Below are 16,874 nucleotides of genomic sequence, written 5' to 3' on the forward strand. Positions count from 1 at the left end.
AAAAGATGTTAATTGTTTTTCTTGACAACAAACGCAATGATTCACAACCAAGAAAATTAAATGTGATGCAAAACATTAAAGAAAATGACTAATTTTATCTTAAAATATTATGCAAGAACATTTAATGATCTTATCATTAGAAAATATATTTACAATTATACAGTGAACTATCTAAGATTACTCTACTTAGAATTAATTAACTACAGCTAGCATGGATTATGATAGGATTAGTTGTGCAGTGCATCCAATCCCTACTTAGGGCATCCTCAACTGAAAAATTCATATTCACTCTAAAATATAATAATACTTCTTTAACCAAATTCCATTTCATAATTCAAAAAGTATAAATTATGATTATATTCTTTTAAAAATATAAAAAATGATTTTTGTGACCGCGAATAGTACTTTTGTGTTCGGGTGGAGCAGTTCACAGTTGACAAATGCTGGGTTATCGTTCACTTGGAGGAGAAATTATTCTATGCGAACATCGGGCAATCCGAAGTCCAATCAAAACGCACCACGCCACCTGGTACGCAGCGGTACCCAACATTGATACCGAGCAAAAAAGTAACGTGAAGCATTCTGATTAGCCTACGAACAACATTCGGTATCCGCACAAAATAATTCATCCGCTTGAAGATGACCATACATACTAACAATCTCATGAATATATGAACTAAATCCTGCCGGAAGAGACACAAAAATGTCTCAAGATTTCAACTAAGAAGAACCTAACATATCCTAATGAATCTATTTAATCTAAATTACTGAAAATTCAATGCTCGCATGTGATACGTAACCCTAATGTCGGTTGGACGTCGCCTGCCTTCCGGATAGTCCGGATTCGAATTTCTCCAATACGACCGTTGACTAACGGGTAATCGGATACTAACCCGAATCTGTTAAGGAAAACTCAATGCCTTCACCGCCTCTTGGGTCACCCAACGCATACAAATTCATTCCCGTTTTCTCCTCCCTCTCTCGCATTCCAGGGAGCGGATTTGGCTACGAAGCGCGCAAAGGGAATCCATTTCTCTTTCAATAGTCCAATCCCAATCACGATAAAGCAGATAATTCCGATTGAATTCCCGTCCAGGTCGAAATCTCTTCATATCGTTCGCGTTATATCATCTTAATTGTTCATCGTTTCTGCTTGATTAGTTTTTATTTTTATTCACGTTTAGGTTGTTCTTTTTGTTTCACAAAGATTGGTTCTTTCGCTCATTTTGGGTTTACGGATTGTTAAGGGATTTCGCCGTCTTGCGGCCCAATTTTTCCGGCATCTTTTTTTTCAAAATTGTCCGCGGCTTGTTTTATTGGAGGACAGGTCAACGCAAGACTTGTTTTCTGTTACCTGTTGGGATTTAATGCAGGGAGCATTGGTTATTTATTAATTTCCTGCGTTAGAGTGCTTCATTACCTTGATGTTTTTTATCTTTTGTTGACGGATGGTTGGCTCTTTCAACGAATGCTCTCTAATTTGCTCATGTGGTCACGCGGCCTTCCCATTGAAGAGTTTATTTGCCGGAAGCTTCATATTTACAGAAATGTTTTGTTTGCTAGATTGAATGGTTTGGACCTGATCGGTGTTCATGCTATGTTTGTTTAAGATTTGGACTATTGAACAAACCTGCTGATGTTAAATTTTATAGTTTTTGAGTTTAAGTTGATTAGTGTTTATTTTAATCTGAAATTTCCTAGGTTTCTTTCTTCTTTCTTTTATATCCCTTCAAGTAATATTTTAGCTGGCATGATGTCTTGTTCTACCTAACAGAACCAAGTATTCTTGCTGACTTAAACAGGAGTTAGTTCAAGAAAACATCGAGTTCCCAATTTTTAGATGCTCCATTTAGAGTTTGTTTGCGGCAGCTTATTTACTGTTTTGATTTCAGGATAGTTGCCACATTATGTTTGGCTACACCTCTCTTTTGGTTTTTCAAAAATTTCTGTGATGAGAAACTTCTTCTTAGAACAAGTTCTTTTAGAGTATAACAACAACAATATCGAGCCTTTGTCCCGTTATGTGGGTCGGCTACATGAATACTTTTTCGTCATTGAGTCCTGTTAAAAGTTAACAAGTTCTTTTAGAGTGCGCTAAAAAAAATTATCTGACATCTTAAAATAAAAAAAAATTATAATCCTGACAATAACTTTTGAAAATTTATTTTTCCTATAATAATTTTACAACTTTTTCACATATAATTGCATCTCCCCAAATGAATAATTATTCTAAATTATAAGAAACAATATTATAATTTGATATTTCCTCAACTTCATCTTTTATTATTATTATTTTTTTTTTTTGGTGTTTGATTGATTTTTGTGAAGAAAGTGTTCAAACGTAAGTAAAATAAAATACTAGTAAACATTACCAAATAAAAGTATATTTTCATAACATTCTTTGTCCCAACACCCAGGAAGCTCTTTTTTAACGGCCATCCTTATACTTTTACTATTTCTAATAAATGAGAGGATAATTACTGAGAGTTTTGTCTTGTCCCATACATGAGATATTTGTCCATGCCTATTTTTGGACTCTTTGTTCACTGCTTGCACATTGAAAGCATAAAACAAGTTTTTTGTTGTTTTCCAATCCTCTTCAACTTCATGAATTTCAAATGCTTGTGATGGACCGCTGTACCCAAAAACTTCTAGTGCTTTTTGAACTGTGCGAGGCTTTGTTCCACACAGCAAAGTATTAATGTATTATCCGCCATTCTACCTAATTATCTTCCCAGCGAAGTATTAACAGTCAGACTTTTATCATTCATACTTGAACAAAAAGCAAACCCAACATTTGGAATTAGGTAAAGGTTGACATATTTGTAAGTCTCCTGTGTGCACGTTTGCCATGATATTGTTTGTCATGTTTCTTCTTGTAGTCAGGCCTAATTCATTTATAAGTTAAGAACTGGTTAATGCTACAACACTTTGAGAATTACAGAAAATCAGAAAATTTGCTTGGGGGCTGCCACCGTCTAATATTTTTTTTTTCCTTTTTTGCTTTAAATTGGTCTTCTGGAATTCCAAACATGTAACTTTGCACTTGCCAGTGCATAACGAAACTGTTTTTAGAGTGCAATGGAACTTAATGGCATGCAAAATGTACAATAATCATACCATGGTTTCGATCATCAGATAGTCAAAGAGCTTGTACAGGTCTGATAGCATGAAAAAGTGTTTCAGTTGTTCTTCAAATGTGGCACTATTTACCATCCAAATGCTTTAGAGTTTCTACTCAATCAATATAGCCATATAGGGTGTAGCAGACAAGTTTTTCTTTATAAAGTTTCAATGGCCTCAAATTATTTTGTTAGGTGAATCAGTATGTTTTGATTCCTCATGAAGATGAGTATGCTCATTTCATTCTCAGATATTTTTGATTTATATCTACTCCTTAGTCCTTACAATATTTCTTGTGGTTCGAATATATCAGAGCTATCAATATTCATGCTCATATTATTTGGTGATCCAGATAACTTCTTTTGATGATCAAGGTCCAAAACTTGAAAATATGAGCAATCGTCACTATGAGTACAGTAAATCCAACTCAGGCAATCGTTATCATGAATACAGTAAGCCAGCCTCATCACCTTCTTTACATTGTATTATGAATAGCATGCCTCTTAAATTTTAATGACTTCTTAGAAAATAGAAATTTGTTGAATTTGCTTCTCTTGATTTTGAAGGTTTGCAAGGTGGAGGGAAGAGTAATCGCTACTATGACTACAACAAGTCGACCTCAGGTGCAGACAATAGATCCTGTTGTTGCATGCTTTTATGCACCTGTGTGTGTGTGTGTTTTTTTTTTTTTTTTACTTCTATCTCTAACCGCTCCATCTCAAGTGGTCTCTTATTAATTGGCCATGCATTCACTAATATATTCTTCTCAAAAGACCTTGTATGTCACCTCTAAATAAAGTGTGTGGGTTTCAAAAGACACCTTGCGGCGTTGTAGATGATTGATTGTATTTGATTAATACAATCTATAGGCCCATAGGTATCAATAGAAGGTAGATTAAATTTATATATCCTAAAAATTTTCCCTCCCAAAAATATAGCTCCAAATATGTTTTATTTTAATTCAGGGGTTCGAGGTTTTCCAAAAAAGTAAGCTCTTAATGTTAATTACATCTCGGGCGTGTATGAAAATATTCTAGATTAAGGAGTCTATTTGTGTTTAAATTAGTAATGATTGATGTAGTTCTAATAAGGTGAAAGTCAAAATGAATGCATGGTATGAAAGTGAAAACTATCCTAACAAGTGGGTATTACGCCCTTGTCTAAGATCTCATGGTTTTATCATTCCAGATTTGTCTGTATCTTTAATCTACTTAGTGAAGTGGCGACCCGAAGATTTTTATTAGAAACCATAGTTTACCTCATCTAATGAGACCTCGTAGACTAAGAGTTTGCACCTAGCCCTAGGTTGATAGATAGGAATTACACTTCACTTCCGTATGAGAGAGAAACCATGACTAGACTTAGGCTTTGTTTGGTACAATATTGTTAATGCTTTCTTTAGTATAAAAATTATTTGAAGTTGAAATTTTTTGTACTAGAAAGCTATTTTAGAACTCATTAAAAAAGTTGTCCCAAATAAAGACTCATAGTACTATATGGTGCTACCTATCAAGGTTGGCATGGCTACCTAGGCTATAAGGCTAAGGAAGGTATTTTTTCCATGTGGTGATGGTACTCTAGATTGGTCTTATAACTCAATCGCGTGAGATTGAGAATGCCCGAATATCTCCTTAATGTGGTAGAGAAGATAGGACGTATATGAAAAATGTGAACATCTTCTTAGTGCGGTAGAGAATATAGAATATACATGAATATCTTCATAATGTCGTAGAGATGACTAACATAGAATGAGATATTGAACATATCAATTTTGGTAGAGGAGATGTCAAAATGGGACTTACAATTTGATCGTGTGTGACCACAAAGGCAAGATGTCTTGACTCTTGTCATCCACATTGAGAAGATATCAAAGATGTAATGAAAACCCTGAATATGCCCTCAATGTGAACAATGGAAAGCTATATGTAGGATGAGACTTATAGCTTGATTGTGTGAAATCAAGCAAGACTAGACTTTCCTCGATATGGTAGAGATGATGTAAGAAACGAGACTTATAACTTTGTCGCATGTGACCAACCCAACTATCTTTCCAATGCGATAGAGAAGCTAGTAGCCTGGAATTACATCCAGCTTGGACCAGGAATGCCTACCGATTCACTTAATCACATGTTAATATATAATTTATATCATTCCTAAGGAAGATAGACACATCCTAGACGAACTAGATGAAGAAGGTGTCTATGGGTGTGTAATTTCTATATCTTGGTTTCCTATCCTAAGATATATAGATTCTCACTAAGGGGATGACATGCTGAGCATTAGCAAAGGCTAGATGCTGACCAAGTATGTATCTAAGTTACGTGTTTATGTCCAGTGTGACAAGCCCATTACGCTCAATCATTGCTCCCTCTGAAATTTTAGACTATGTGGATTATATTCTTTGAGTGGGCTAACCTACTAGTAAGTGATGTGTATACCTAGAATGCTAATAGTCTCTATGAACACTAACCCAGGCAGTATGAGGTTGCTACAAATTTACCCATACCAAGTGATGAACTTAGTGTGAATAATGAAAAGCCTACATATGAGTGTATAAGGCCCTATTTTTCATGTCTCTAATGCTTGCTACCCTAGGGTCTTCCTGCAAAACTAATGTGAGTGAACAATAAAATATGACTTCGATCACACCATATTATAGCTGCTAATTTAAATTGTTTGAATATTTGCATTCTATTTATAAGCTGCACAAGCCTAGAGTATAAACATAATAAAGAAGAAACAAGTACAAGGCCATACCTGCAAGTTTCGTATTGCGTAGTATCACATAATTAGATCAGTTTGCTAATTGTATATTCATAGTTGACACTTGGCGATGTTATGTTGATGCATTATCTCATGAGTATATGTGTTCATAAGACAATACATTAAACATCGATACAAATTCTTTGAGCTTTCAAATGCATAAAAGTGTAGATGATTTATGCATGTCAATTTATACATTTTGTGAATGCAAGTAGTCTAAGAATTTTTTTATAACTTGTGTATAAATAACTTAAACAAGTCATTTAGAACTTTGTTTCATTGTACAAAATATAATTATTTATACAATAAGATATCCTATTAAATTAGAAAATTAATAAACATATTTTTTTAATTTAATAGAGCTACCTTCATATTTTATAATAATTATATAATTTGTTAAAAATTAAAACCAAAAAATTCTTAGCTCTTTAAAATTTGATATATGAGAAGATTAAAGTTAAACTGCATTACATACTTAAGTGTGTGGTTGGAGACAACGAAAGTTTCATAAATTGTCTTTATTACTTTTCGTTTCTTCTTCTTTAAATTATCATAAATTTCTCTGGGAACGATTGTTGAGGCTCTATGCGACCAAGAGACAAGCGGGACGAGGCTTGAAGTACACTAGATGTAACACTCCATAATACCCCTTACTAGTAATGTAGAGTGTCATATACAAAAACATCACATTCATTCTTTACTTTTATCATTTCTCATTAATGTCATAGTTGAATAAAAGAACCACCAACAATTACATTTACTAAATACACAGAAGCATCTATTTAATTCAAATTTCATCACATAAATATGTACGTAGCCACTAAGAGAATCTAAAGTAGTACAACATTGAACAATCTATATACCTCAAATATAGACTCACAAACAATGCTAAACAGAAGAACATAAAGTGAAATGAACTTGAACCTATTCTGCTTCTAGTTTTCTTTCCTTTTCCTGTAACAATAACCAGTATAAAATTATTGGTGAGCAATGAGACTCCATAAGTTATGAAAATTAAATAACAATTAAATTACATGATTATAAAACTTACAACATTGAAATCATGAATGAATCAAACTTGTCATTATTTATAAAACAGCATAAACTCATATTTAGCATTAATATTTACTTCTTTTGAAGCCTATATTGAATATCAATATTAGTCTTTTAAAGATTTGTCTAAAATTTCATATGAATGTTCAATGAAGTCTATGTAAACATTGCATTATTAGCATTGAACTACATAAATGTCACTTTTGTCTCTTTAGGAGTCCCTTTTGCCCGACTTAAAATTGCAGGTAACTGATGGAACTTGAGTTGCAAAATTCGGAATCCAAGAAAATAGCCCAAAAATAGTGGAAGAAAAGAAGATTGCTTGGATGAAAACACTCACAAACACTTCCTTTAGTCAAATATCAAAAGACTTACAAGTTTCCACGGATATAATGCTCCCAATTCGAGAAGGGAAGCTTTCTCCCAAGCCCTAGAGAAGAAGAAACCTAAAACAGCCACCAAACAAGATACCTCCAAAATAAACCCTAACTCCCCTTAAACCCTCACATGATCCCCACCAAAATACCCTAAACACCCCTAGGGCAAACAAAATTCCCTCCCTTATTCATTTGGTGGGCCCCTTGGGCCCACCCGCCCCCCTTCTTTCCCTTCGGCCGACCGCCCAGGCAGGCGGGTTCTCCGCCTGCAGTAAACAAGAACCGGCCCTTTTTGGGCCGGTGTTGAAGGTGGATGGACCGGCTGGTCCGGTCCATCAGTAACATATCATTTTATAACCAAACTTTACTAATTTAATATTAAGTAGATTTCACATATTTGTAACTCATACTTGTTTATATGATTACCTACCTTCATAGCAACAAATCTATTATACTAGTTGCATAAAAAGAATATGTATATAATATTTAAAGAATTATACTTCTTTTCCAAATGTTACCAACTGAGCAAAGCTTTAAACAAACACGCTTTATCTTATTTCCACTTGCAATTCTTCATATGAATATGTAGTTGCTTGTTAATGCATACAAAGATGTATGCTCATATTTCATAATTAGAATTATCTTGGCCAGTGGCAGTTGGTGGCGGTCAAGCGAGCTTGCTTGCGGTGTAAATGATTCTTGCTCAAAACTAAGCGAGTTTAGTTTACCAAAAAAATAAGTTAAAATGATTTAAACTACATTTACTTTGCATTACGTTTTCATTCAGCCAAATATCAAAGTTTTCAAAACCCCTGCATTTGAAATACTTTACACCCTCAAAACTTACAACCAAACAGCCCCTAAGATAATTATTCTTCGGCAAAATGTACAAGAGATTTTTCAATTTTGTTTATACTAGCTATTTGTTACTTCTCAAGAAGTGGCCGAGTATGTGCTCATGCTAACCACCATATAGCAATTGTAGTCATTCTAAAGACCGATGTGTGCTGTAGTCAAATTACTTTCTAGGGAATTTTTGTCAATGTTGCCAAAAGGAATGCGACTTCTTGCTTTTAGTGCCATTACAATTAGACAGATGACAGGGATTTTATGCCTTTGAGAAAATGTATAAGGAGATTTTTTTTTCTTGTTATTTTCTATCCAGCTTTTACTTGTAAAGTTGAATCGATATTCAACAAATATACCTAAAAGCACATCACGAAATTGATACTTGTCCTTATGATGTATTTAATTATTTGTTTTTTTTTTCGTTGTACAAATCTAAGATCTTTATGATTCATGGTGTCTTTACTAATTCTATTTTCTACTAACTTATTTTGATTAAAATTAGCAATAACTTATAGCTAAGTTTCTTCTGTTTCAAAACAGGAAGTTCTAGAAAAATGAAAGAGCTACTACTGAAAAGTGATAACCAGGTGTGCGCTGACTGTGATGCTCCAGATCCTAAATGGGCGTAAGTTCTATAACCTTTTTTGGAGCAGATGGACTCTTTTTCTGAGCTATCCCATTTATATTGGATACATTGAGCTATGGCTACGTATAGTACATTTCATAATCATGATCATTATTATCCTTACCCGATCAGCCTCGTTCACCATTCAATTCTTGTTTGTTATTTGTGACCAACATCTGTTTTTCCTGAATAAATCTATTTATTTTCTTTAACCATTCAGATAATTTGAAAGCTGCAAGCTTTACACAATGGTGCAACATATTTATCCTATTCCATGAAAAAGATGCTGATTTTGTAATTTCTCTCTTGTGGAGTTGTGGTCAATTGTTAATTCCTGACATATATATAATCTATGATAGAAGTTAGCCCGACACTTCTTCAAAAAGCTATTTTATATTTTATCCGTGTAGTCCCACAACAATCTATGTCAAAATTCTCATTTTTACTAACATTCTACTCATTTGTGCTATCTTTATTTTTCAACGTTCTGATCTTTCATTACATGGTCTTGTTGAAGTTCTGTAGAATTCTTCCTTCAGTTTCCAAGATATATTTTTTAAAACGAAGCAACCCACATGATTCATCTCCAGATTAACTGATCAGTTTCCTGCTATGTTCTTGCCCACATTACCCTTTTTTTCCTACCATGTTACCCTCAAAGACTACAGTGAGTTGCTTTTTGATCTTCTATAAACTTCTTATTATCAGTCGGATTGTTGTCCAGTAGCATTGCTTACTGATTTTTTTTTTTTTTTCTTACACTTAACTAGGATCCTTGCCTTCTATAACTTTAGTGAACTACTTCCATTTTTGTCTCATCTTGTACAATATCTAACTGTGATAGCATTAACAAATTCAGGTGGGCACATGGAGAGGAAATCTTAAATCCCTACGATGCTCCCAGTCGTATTCTCTTATACTTTTCACCTGTGTGATTTTTTGTCATGCTGATAATCAAACCGACTTGTGTTTATTATACATTGCAAAAACCTTTGTGCCAAAATGGTTAGCAAGGCAGAAAAAACCAAGATTGTCAGGGGCTTCAATATTTGATTCTCGAAGGGAAGGATCTGGCTTAGATGAAGAGTAGGGAAGATAAAGAGAAGAAGAGATGCATGAATGCCTCAAGTCGATGGAGGCTAGAGGTAGTAAGAAATGAAGAAGCGCCTCTAAGCTGTAAGAGGGAGGAATCAATCCCCAATGGGGATGCCAAAAGAAAGTTTTTTTATTTATTTCGCAGTCAACCATCTGAATTGCATGGCCTTAAACGCTATTGATAAATTGACAATCACACTTGAACAAATAAAAAACAAATATCTTCCTAGTTCTGAATGATAAATGACATTTACTCGCTAATAATCATCTTAAAGACAAAAAAGGACAATGTTATAAATTTGACACATCAAATGATACTGAAAAGTAAACTGAAAAGTAAAATGACTAAGGATTGAGATAGAAAACTCACACTGCATCAAAATATTTGTATATCTGAATGTAGATTTTGAATCTTTGCAGATCAGCTAATATTGGGGTATTTTTATGCTTAAAATGCTGCAGTGTTCACAGAAATCTTAGCTCTGATATTTCGAAGGTAGTGTTAAATGTTTTCTCACTTGCTTCAGTTTTTTACTTTTGTGGTGCAATATAACATGGTAATCTTTTTTTGGACTTTTTTTCGCTTTCCTCAGGTAAAATACTCTGGATCTGTAAATATTGCAACTTCAGAGTTAAGCTCAACTTTCTTTCACTGTAATTGATCTCATTCAGGTCTTGTCTGTAACTTTGGATGAGTGGTCTGAGGAAGACATTGAGTCGATGGTTGAGGTTGGTGGAAACTCTTCTGCCAATGCAATCTATGAGGCTTATATTCCTAAAGGAATTTCAAAACCTAAACCAAATGCAACCATTGAGGAGCGCACAAAGTTTATCAGGTGCAATATGTAAATTTCTTTTGTAATAATTTCTTGTGATGGATGCTCAAGATACAATTTTTATCCATAGGTCAAAGTATGAATTCCAGGAATTTTTGAAACCAAGCTTGCGGATGATCTCTTCCAAGAGCTCCTTCAAGACTTGTGCTTCTGGTGTAGATTCCGATTCATTTTACAGCCCAGCCACTTCAAGAAATGCTGTTAGTAATGTAAATTGTTTTTCAGATTTGAATTTCATGATATTTCAACTCCAATAATCAGAAGATCTTTTAATAAATGCAGACAGATGCATCAATATCTATTGGAACTTTGAAGGTCAAAGTGGTTAGAGGAATAAATTTGGCTATTAGAGATTTCAGATCTAGTGATCCTTATGTTATTTTGGCACTTGGGCAGCAGGTTAGCTGTTTGTCTTCATTATTGAATCTAAAGATAAAGATTAGATTTATTTCTAGAGGTAAAGGATTAGGTTTAGATTTATTTCTTTAATAATTTTCTCTTTTTAAGATGTTTTTTTGTGGTTTTGCTTGGACTGTGCAGAAGGTTAAGACTTCTGTAAAACAAAGTAATTTGAATCCAGTTTGGAATGAGGAGCTAAAGTTAACTGTTCCTCAACGTTATGGAGCACTGAAACTGGTAATCATTTACATTAATAAGAAGTGCTTCTTCACTTGAAAAGCCTCTTCTACCTTTATGAGTAATCACCTGATTTTCTATATTTCTAGTATGATATTTTATTTGGTTGCTTTGATTGTCACATGCGCCCAGACCATCTTCAGATATTAATAGTTTTATATTTCTTATTCAAGTTTTAAAAATGCTCATTTGTTTACTGTTGAATCTCGTGCAAGTGTTGCCTTCACTTGATATCTAGTTTTTTCTTGTTCGTAATTATCTTAATCGATAGCCGACCTCACGTAGTGGGATAAAGACTTGTTGTTGTTGTAATTATTCTAATTGATGTGTTAAATGTATTATTGTTTCGATTCAATAATTTGTTAGGATATACATAAAATTTTATTTATATTTATGATAAAATCAAGTTTGGGAAGTTTTTTTTATGGTTTTCGAGTGTGCATAATTTTTGGATTGTTTGGGAGCAGAAGTGTGGATCCTTTGGTGACAGACGGCTTGAGAAGGATTGCAGGTGAAAACTTTTTTATTTAAAGCTGAGGAGTTTATTAGAGAAGAGAGAGAGGTTTGAGAAAAACCACATGAAGGAGATTATTTTTTTTTACAGTGGAATATCATCTTGAGGAGATTAGTTAGAAATTTTGTGCCGATTCCATAGACATATGGGAAGATATCTTTTTGAGGAACTTTTTAATTGAGTAATTTTTTGTATTAGTTTAAACCTCTGTTTTTTATTTTCTATTCCAAGTTGTTTTCTTTTTAATTTACTTTGAAAGATTTGGGGCTTCTCTTTCCTGACTTGTTAAAATAATAACAAATTTCTCTGTTTTTTTAGAATAAAATTGGGTTTGAAATTTTGCTAGGATAACTCTTTAGTTGGGATAATCCAAAATTAAGCTTGATTTGAATTTAAAATCGCCTCCTATTTTAAGTCATGTAAATAGGAATCAACTAAGGGCATAATATAGGGAGATGTGCAAAATTGGTGTGCATGGATTCTTTTGTAATGGATAACTTGAGAAGTGCTACAAGCGAAAGCTTTTGTATGTAAAATAAAGATGTGGCTTATTAAAGAAGAGAGAGAAGCTGAGAGATAGAAAAAAGAAAAAGTTATTTTCTGTGATGATGAAGCATCCTCAACAAAATAGAAGCACCATTATGTTATCTGTAAATTCCATAGGCCACCTTCTTGAGCAGAAATTATTACATATAGATTAATGTTTTGTTTGGGACACCTTTCTTACTATTTCTCAAAGCAGCTACCTAATATAAAAATTTAAATTTTTGTACTAAGAAGCTATTTTAAGAAGTAGTAAGAAAGCCGTCCCAAACGAAACCGCTTCGTTTTGGACGAATTTTTTACTGATTCTTAAAACAGCTTCTTTTGTAGGATTCGTTTGGGACGACTTTCTTACTGCTTCTTAAAACAACTTCTTTTGTAGGATTCGTTTGGGACGGTTTTATTAGTGCTTCTTAAAATAACTTCTTACTACAAAAGTTTAAATTTTATATTAGAAAGCCGTTTTAAGAAGCAGTAAGAAAGTCGTCCCAATCGAAGCCTAAGTAGATAACTCTACATACAAAGTATTGGAGCACACAACTTTATACTCATTGTGTGACTTCATTTAATTGGAATACAAAGTTTTGTATTGATATGCAAATCACTATAAATCTCATCTTATTATAGTACACAACCATAGTACACAGCGAATACTCAGGTTGTGTACTACTATAATCTGCATATAAAACTATAGTTTTTTAAAGACTGCTGAAGAAATACTTTGCCTGAACTGGATGTATTTAGCACAAGCTATCCAGATACTGAATGCTAAGTTCTTCCTCTTCAAAACAGCAAGTCTACGACTACGACACCTTCTCCGCCGACGACATTATGGGTGAAGCTGAGGTTGATCTGCAACCGTTCATTGCAGCGGCAACGGTATTTAGCGACGAAGAGCTGCCTGATGATATGCAGGTTGGGAAATGGCTCAAGTCGAGTGACAATGCGTTGATGAAAGATAGTACCATCAACATCATCGGTGGAAAAATAAAGCAAGAAATACATCTGAAGCTTCAAAACGTTGAAAGCGGAGAACTGGAGCTTGAATTGGAGTGGATTCCTCTGCATCAATAAAACTTTATTCGTGGTCGAAAGCTCTGAATTCGCCGAACTGGTTCGTCGCATTTATTGTCGTAGGCTACCTGTGTATATGTATTTTTTGTAGGTTAGCTTTGATTTATCATAAAGATGCATGATGCTTCTCCTTCACTTTTTAATTGGAACTTTACCGTTTATGGTGTGTTTTGAATTATTATTCATTGAAGTTATGCAAATGATCTAAAAAGAATTGAATTTGAATTCTCATTACAATATATCACATGTTATGATGATCTAATTAGGGCATCTCCAACCGAACGGCAAACACTTGTTTGCCGTTCTTGCTTTGCTCCAACCGACCGTCATTTTTGACGGCATTTGATCGCGGATGAACAATGCGACGCCAATATTGACACTGTTCATCTGCGCCATTCTTTTATTTCTACCGAACTTTGGGAAAAAGGCGCGAATGAAGAGCACGACGGTTTACGGGGCAAAATGGCGTTCCATTGGAGATGAATCACTGCATTTTTTGGTTTCACTGCATTTTGGAGTGAAAAATGAGATTTTCGATTGGAGATGCCTTTAAAAGTTTGTTTAGGATGGCTGCATCATTTATAAAAGTGATTTTTAAGTTTTTGTGGAGAATGTAATTTTTTTAAGCTGCTATAGATATTATTTATCATTGATTGCGGTCTGAAAATTGAAACGATGAGAAAATTGTTTCAAATAAATTCTATATAATAAGATTTGACAATGAATTTTTATTAATAATAATTAAATGTTAACGTTATTTAACTTTGGAAATAAATAATGATTATCCCTATAATTATTTGCGACTATGAGTTTTCAGATTTTCTTTTGAGATTATTGAGTGAATTAAATGCAAATTTAGGAATATTACATGTAGAAGTTTCAAAGTCAATATCTCTTGATTGATAGTTGAAGCTCCCAAGCAACAGATCCATGGGTTGAATGAGTTTTGGGATTCTTGTTTCTATGATATGGGAGCACGAGAATTCATATGTCTCCAAATAGGAGCATTGTATCCAATTCCTCCTGGGTGATTAAGTTTTTTCGCTTGGAGAACTAATTCTGTGCGGACATCAAACAGTTCGGAGGCCAATCAAAACGATGTCATGTCACCCGGTAGCCAGAGTGGTACCCAGTATTGATACCGAACAAAAAAATGATATGGCGCAATCAGATTGATTACCGGACGGCATCCGGTGTCCGCACATAATAATTTATCATTCCTTTGATGGTGATAATGACTTTTCTTTATTGTTTTTTGTGGTGTCATTTTGATGGATGGCTGATAGGGATGCGCTATGGTTAGTATATTTTCAGAATATTTTTATAATTAATGGGTAATTTCCTCACGGTTGCATTTTAGCCCACTCATAAAGATATTTTCTTAAGGTTTTTTGGACATATTGATTTGAGCAATCATTTTTATAAGAAACTTTATATGCCTATTAAACTAAATCACATGGGGGCTCTTTTTTTTTTTTTTGAATAACTTTTCACTTAGTATAATACTTGTTGCGGGCTAGAATACACGCGACGGTAGAGTTAGAAAATTTTCGTCTGAGCATTGTACGAATATCTAGCATACACAAACATGAGATAAAAGAACACCATGATTTTTACGTGAAAACCCTGAAAAGGGAAAAAACCACGGGGCCACGCCCAGTTGAAAAGTTCCACTATTGTAATTTGAGATACAAGAGGCTGATTCTTCTCACAAGTTAGGACGATCAGATTACAATAAGTTTCTTCTGAATTGAAATTCAGTTACAAAGTCGAGCAGAGTTTCGGCGTCACTCGGGCATCCGGCGGGATTCTGGTGTCGTTCTGACGATGGGAAGAACTCCGGTGATGGTCGAGGAGAAGCAGTTCTCTCCTCTCATTCTCTTCTCTTCTTCTTGCTTGGGGTCCCTCTTATGAGAAATAAGGGGTCTATTTATAGTTTTTATGGAGTGGCATGACCCGTACATAGTTGTGAGATCAGGGGCAAATAGGGAGTGGCTGAATGGACGGCTGATATTTAATCCTTTGATCATGCACCGTTCTTCAAAACATTTGAAGGTCTTAGTGATGTCCGAATTCAGCGATCTTGGGCTTGTTGGATTCGTCTCGTCGAGCCGTTCGATTCGACTATAAGCTCGTTAAAATCGGAGACCGTTTGTTAACTCAAATTGTGGTTCGAGCTTTCCAACATCACTTCGGTCACTTGATTTGGGCTCATTTGGGCTCGGATTGAGTTGAATTTGGTGTCGTGGAGTTCGTATTTCTGAGATGCTCAGTTTGACTGTAAGTTTGCTGAAATCGGAGTTCAGATGCTCCCAGATTTAATTTTTGAAGTTTCCGGGTTGATTTTGCCTCGAGATTCGTGCCCGATCAAGATAATTTTATGAGAATATATCAATACTAAAGGCATTGTAATTACCAATTTTATAATCCTAGCTATAAATATTACATCTAGGCCAAATTTTGTTTTTCTTTCTCCTGGAAAATATCATCGGCGTTTAAATTTTTTAGATTTTTTAATATCTGTTCAGTTGAACAAATGATCATTAAGTTCATAATTTTTAATGTCCTTTTTTATAACCTTTACATGCTAAGAAATTTATAGAAATAAAGGGGAATGATTTAATATTTTAGTTTTATATAAAGATATATGATATATCACGTAAAGTTATTTTTTGAAAATTCAAAAAAGAAAAAAAAAATTACAGGGTGTGACCTAATTATAAGTCAACTATCTATACTACTATATAAAAGTGGCTTGGGACTTCACCCATAGTAAATCTTGATCGTTCATTTATAAACATAAAATTAAATCTACACCATTCATTTATAACTCTTCATATTCTTTATTTTTAATTTCCTCCAAAAGAGGCTTGAGTTTCATATTAAATCTATTTCATTGAAGACTTTAAATGCATAACTGAAAAAGCCTTAAATTTCATTAATTAATTAATTACCACCTTCGTTCTCTTGAACTTCCAAAGCATTTAAATCTATTTCATTGAAGACTTTAAATGCATAACTGAAAAAGCCTTAAATTTCATTAATTAATTAATTACCACCTTCGTTCTCTTGAACTTCCAAAGTTGATGCTAAATACTTTGTCTTATTTGATATAGCACATTTGTTTCTTTTTTTGTTTTAGTTGAATTTCACTTGACATTGTAGCTTATCATTTTATTTTGATATTTTAATTTCATATCTTAATGACTATAAAGTTTTATCTTCTAATTATTGTACATAAAATCTATGAGGCTTCCTACTCTTTGGTTGCATATTTTAGATGACTCCTTCCATTCTATTTTCTTGTGATTTCCTTCATTTTGAGGAAACTTTTTTCTTATGATTTGATTATATTTGTATCTTCAAAATCGAAAAAGTCATATATG

The 16,874-nt window shown here is 33.8% G+C and overlaps 1 protein-coding gene across 3 annotated transcripts; it reads left to right on the forward strand.

Annotated features, from left to right (window-relative positions):
• The first annotated feature begins 823 nt into the window (after positions 1-823).
• Positions 824-13,713, forward strand: LOC110099066 (ADP-ribosylation factor GTPase-activating protein AGD12). Of its 3 annotated transcripts, XM_028701050.1 has the most exons (11): positions 824-1,096; positions 1,185-1,327; positions 3,476-3,575; positions 3,690-3,746; positions 8,706-8,790; positions 10,306-10,381; positions 10,558-10,721; positions 10,792-10,921; positions 11,004-11,120; positions 11,262-11,357; positions 13,207-13,713. In XM_028701050.1, the coding sequence occupies exons 3-11, from the start codon at positions 3,515-3,517 to the stop codon at positions 13,486-13,488; spliced, it is 1,068 nt and encodes a 355-aa protein (XP_028556883.1). In that variant the 5' UTR covers positions 824-1,096; positions 1,185-1,327; positions 3,476-3,514; the 3' UTR covers positions 13,489-13,713. The 3 variants fall into 3 exon arrangements, with proteins under 3 accessions (XP_028556883.1, XP_020681750.1, XP_028556882.1); XM_020826091.2 differs by lacking the exon at positions 1,185-1,327 and having other exon boundaries at positions 826-1,096; XM_028701049.1 differs by lacking the exons at positions 824-1,096; positions 1,185-1,327 and adding an exon at positions 1,371-1,571.
• The last annotated feature ends 3,161 nt before the right edge of the window (positions 13,714-16,874 follow it).

Source organism: Dendrobium catenatum, unplaced genomic scaffold (assembly GCF_001605985.2).
Source record: "Dendrobium catenatum unplaced genomic scaffold, ASM160598v2 fragScaff_scaffold_1632, whole genome shotgun sequence".
Lineage (NCBI taxonomy): Eukaryota > Viridiplantae > Streptophyta > Magnoliopsida > Asparagales > Orchidaceae > Dendrobium > Dendrobium catenatum.

Coding starts and splice junctions, on each gene's coding strand:
- LOC110099066 (XM_028701049.1), top strand. Junction 8,791..10,305: donor GCTCCAGATCCTAAATGGGC/GTAAGTTCTATA, acceptor GAATCTTTGCAG/ATCAGCTAATATTGGGGTAT. Junction 10,922..11,003: donor CAGCCACTTCAAGAAATGCT/GTTAGTAATGTA, acceptor TAATAAATGCAG/ACAGATGCATCAATATCTAT.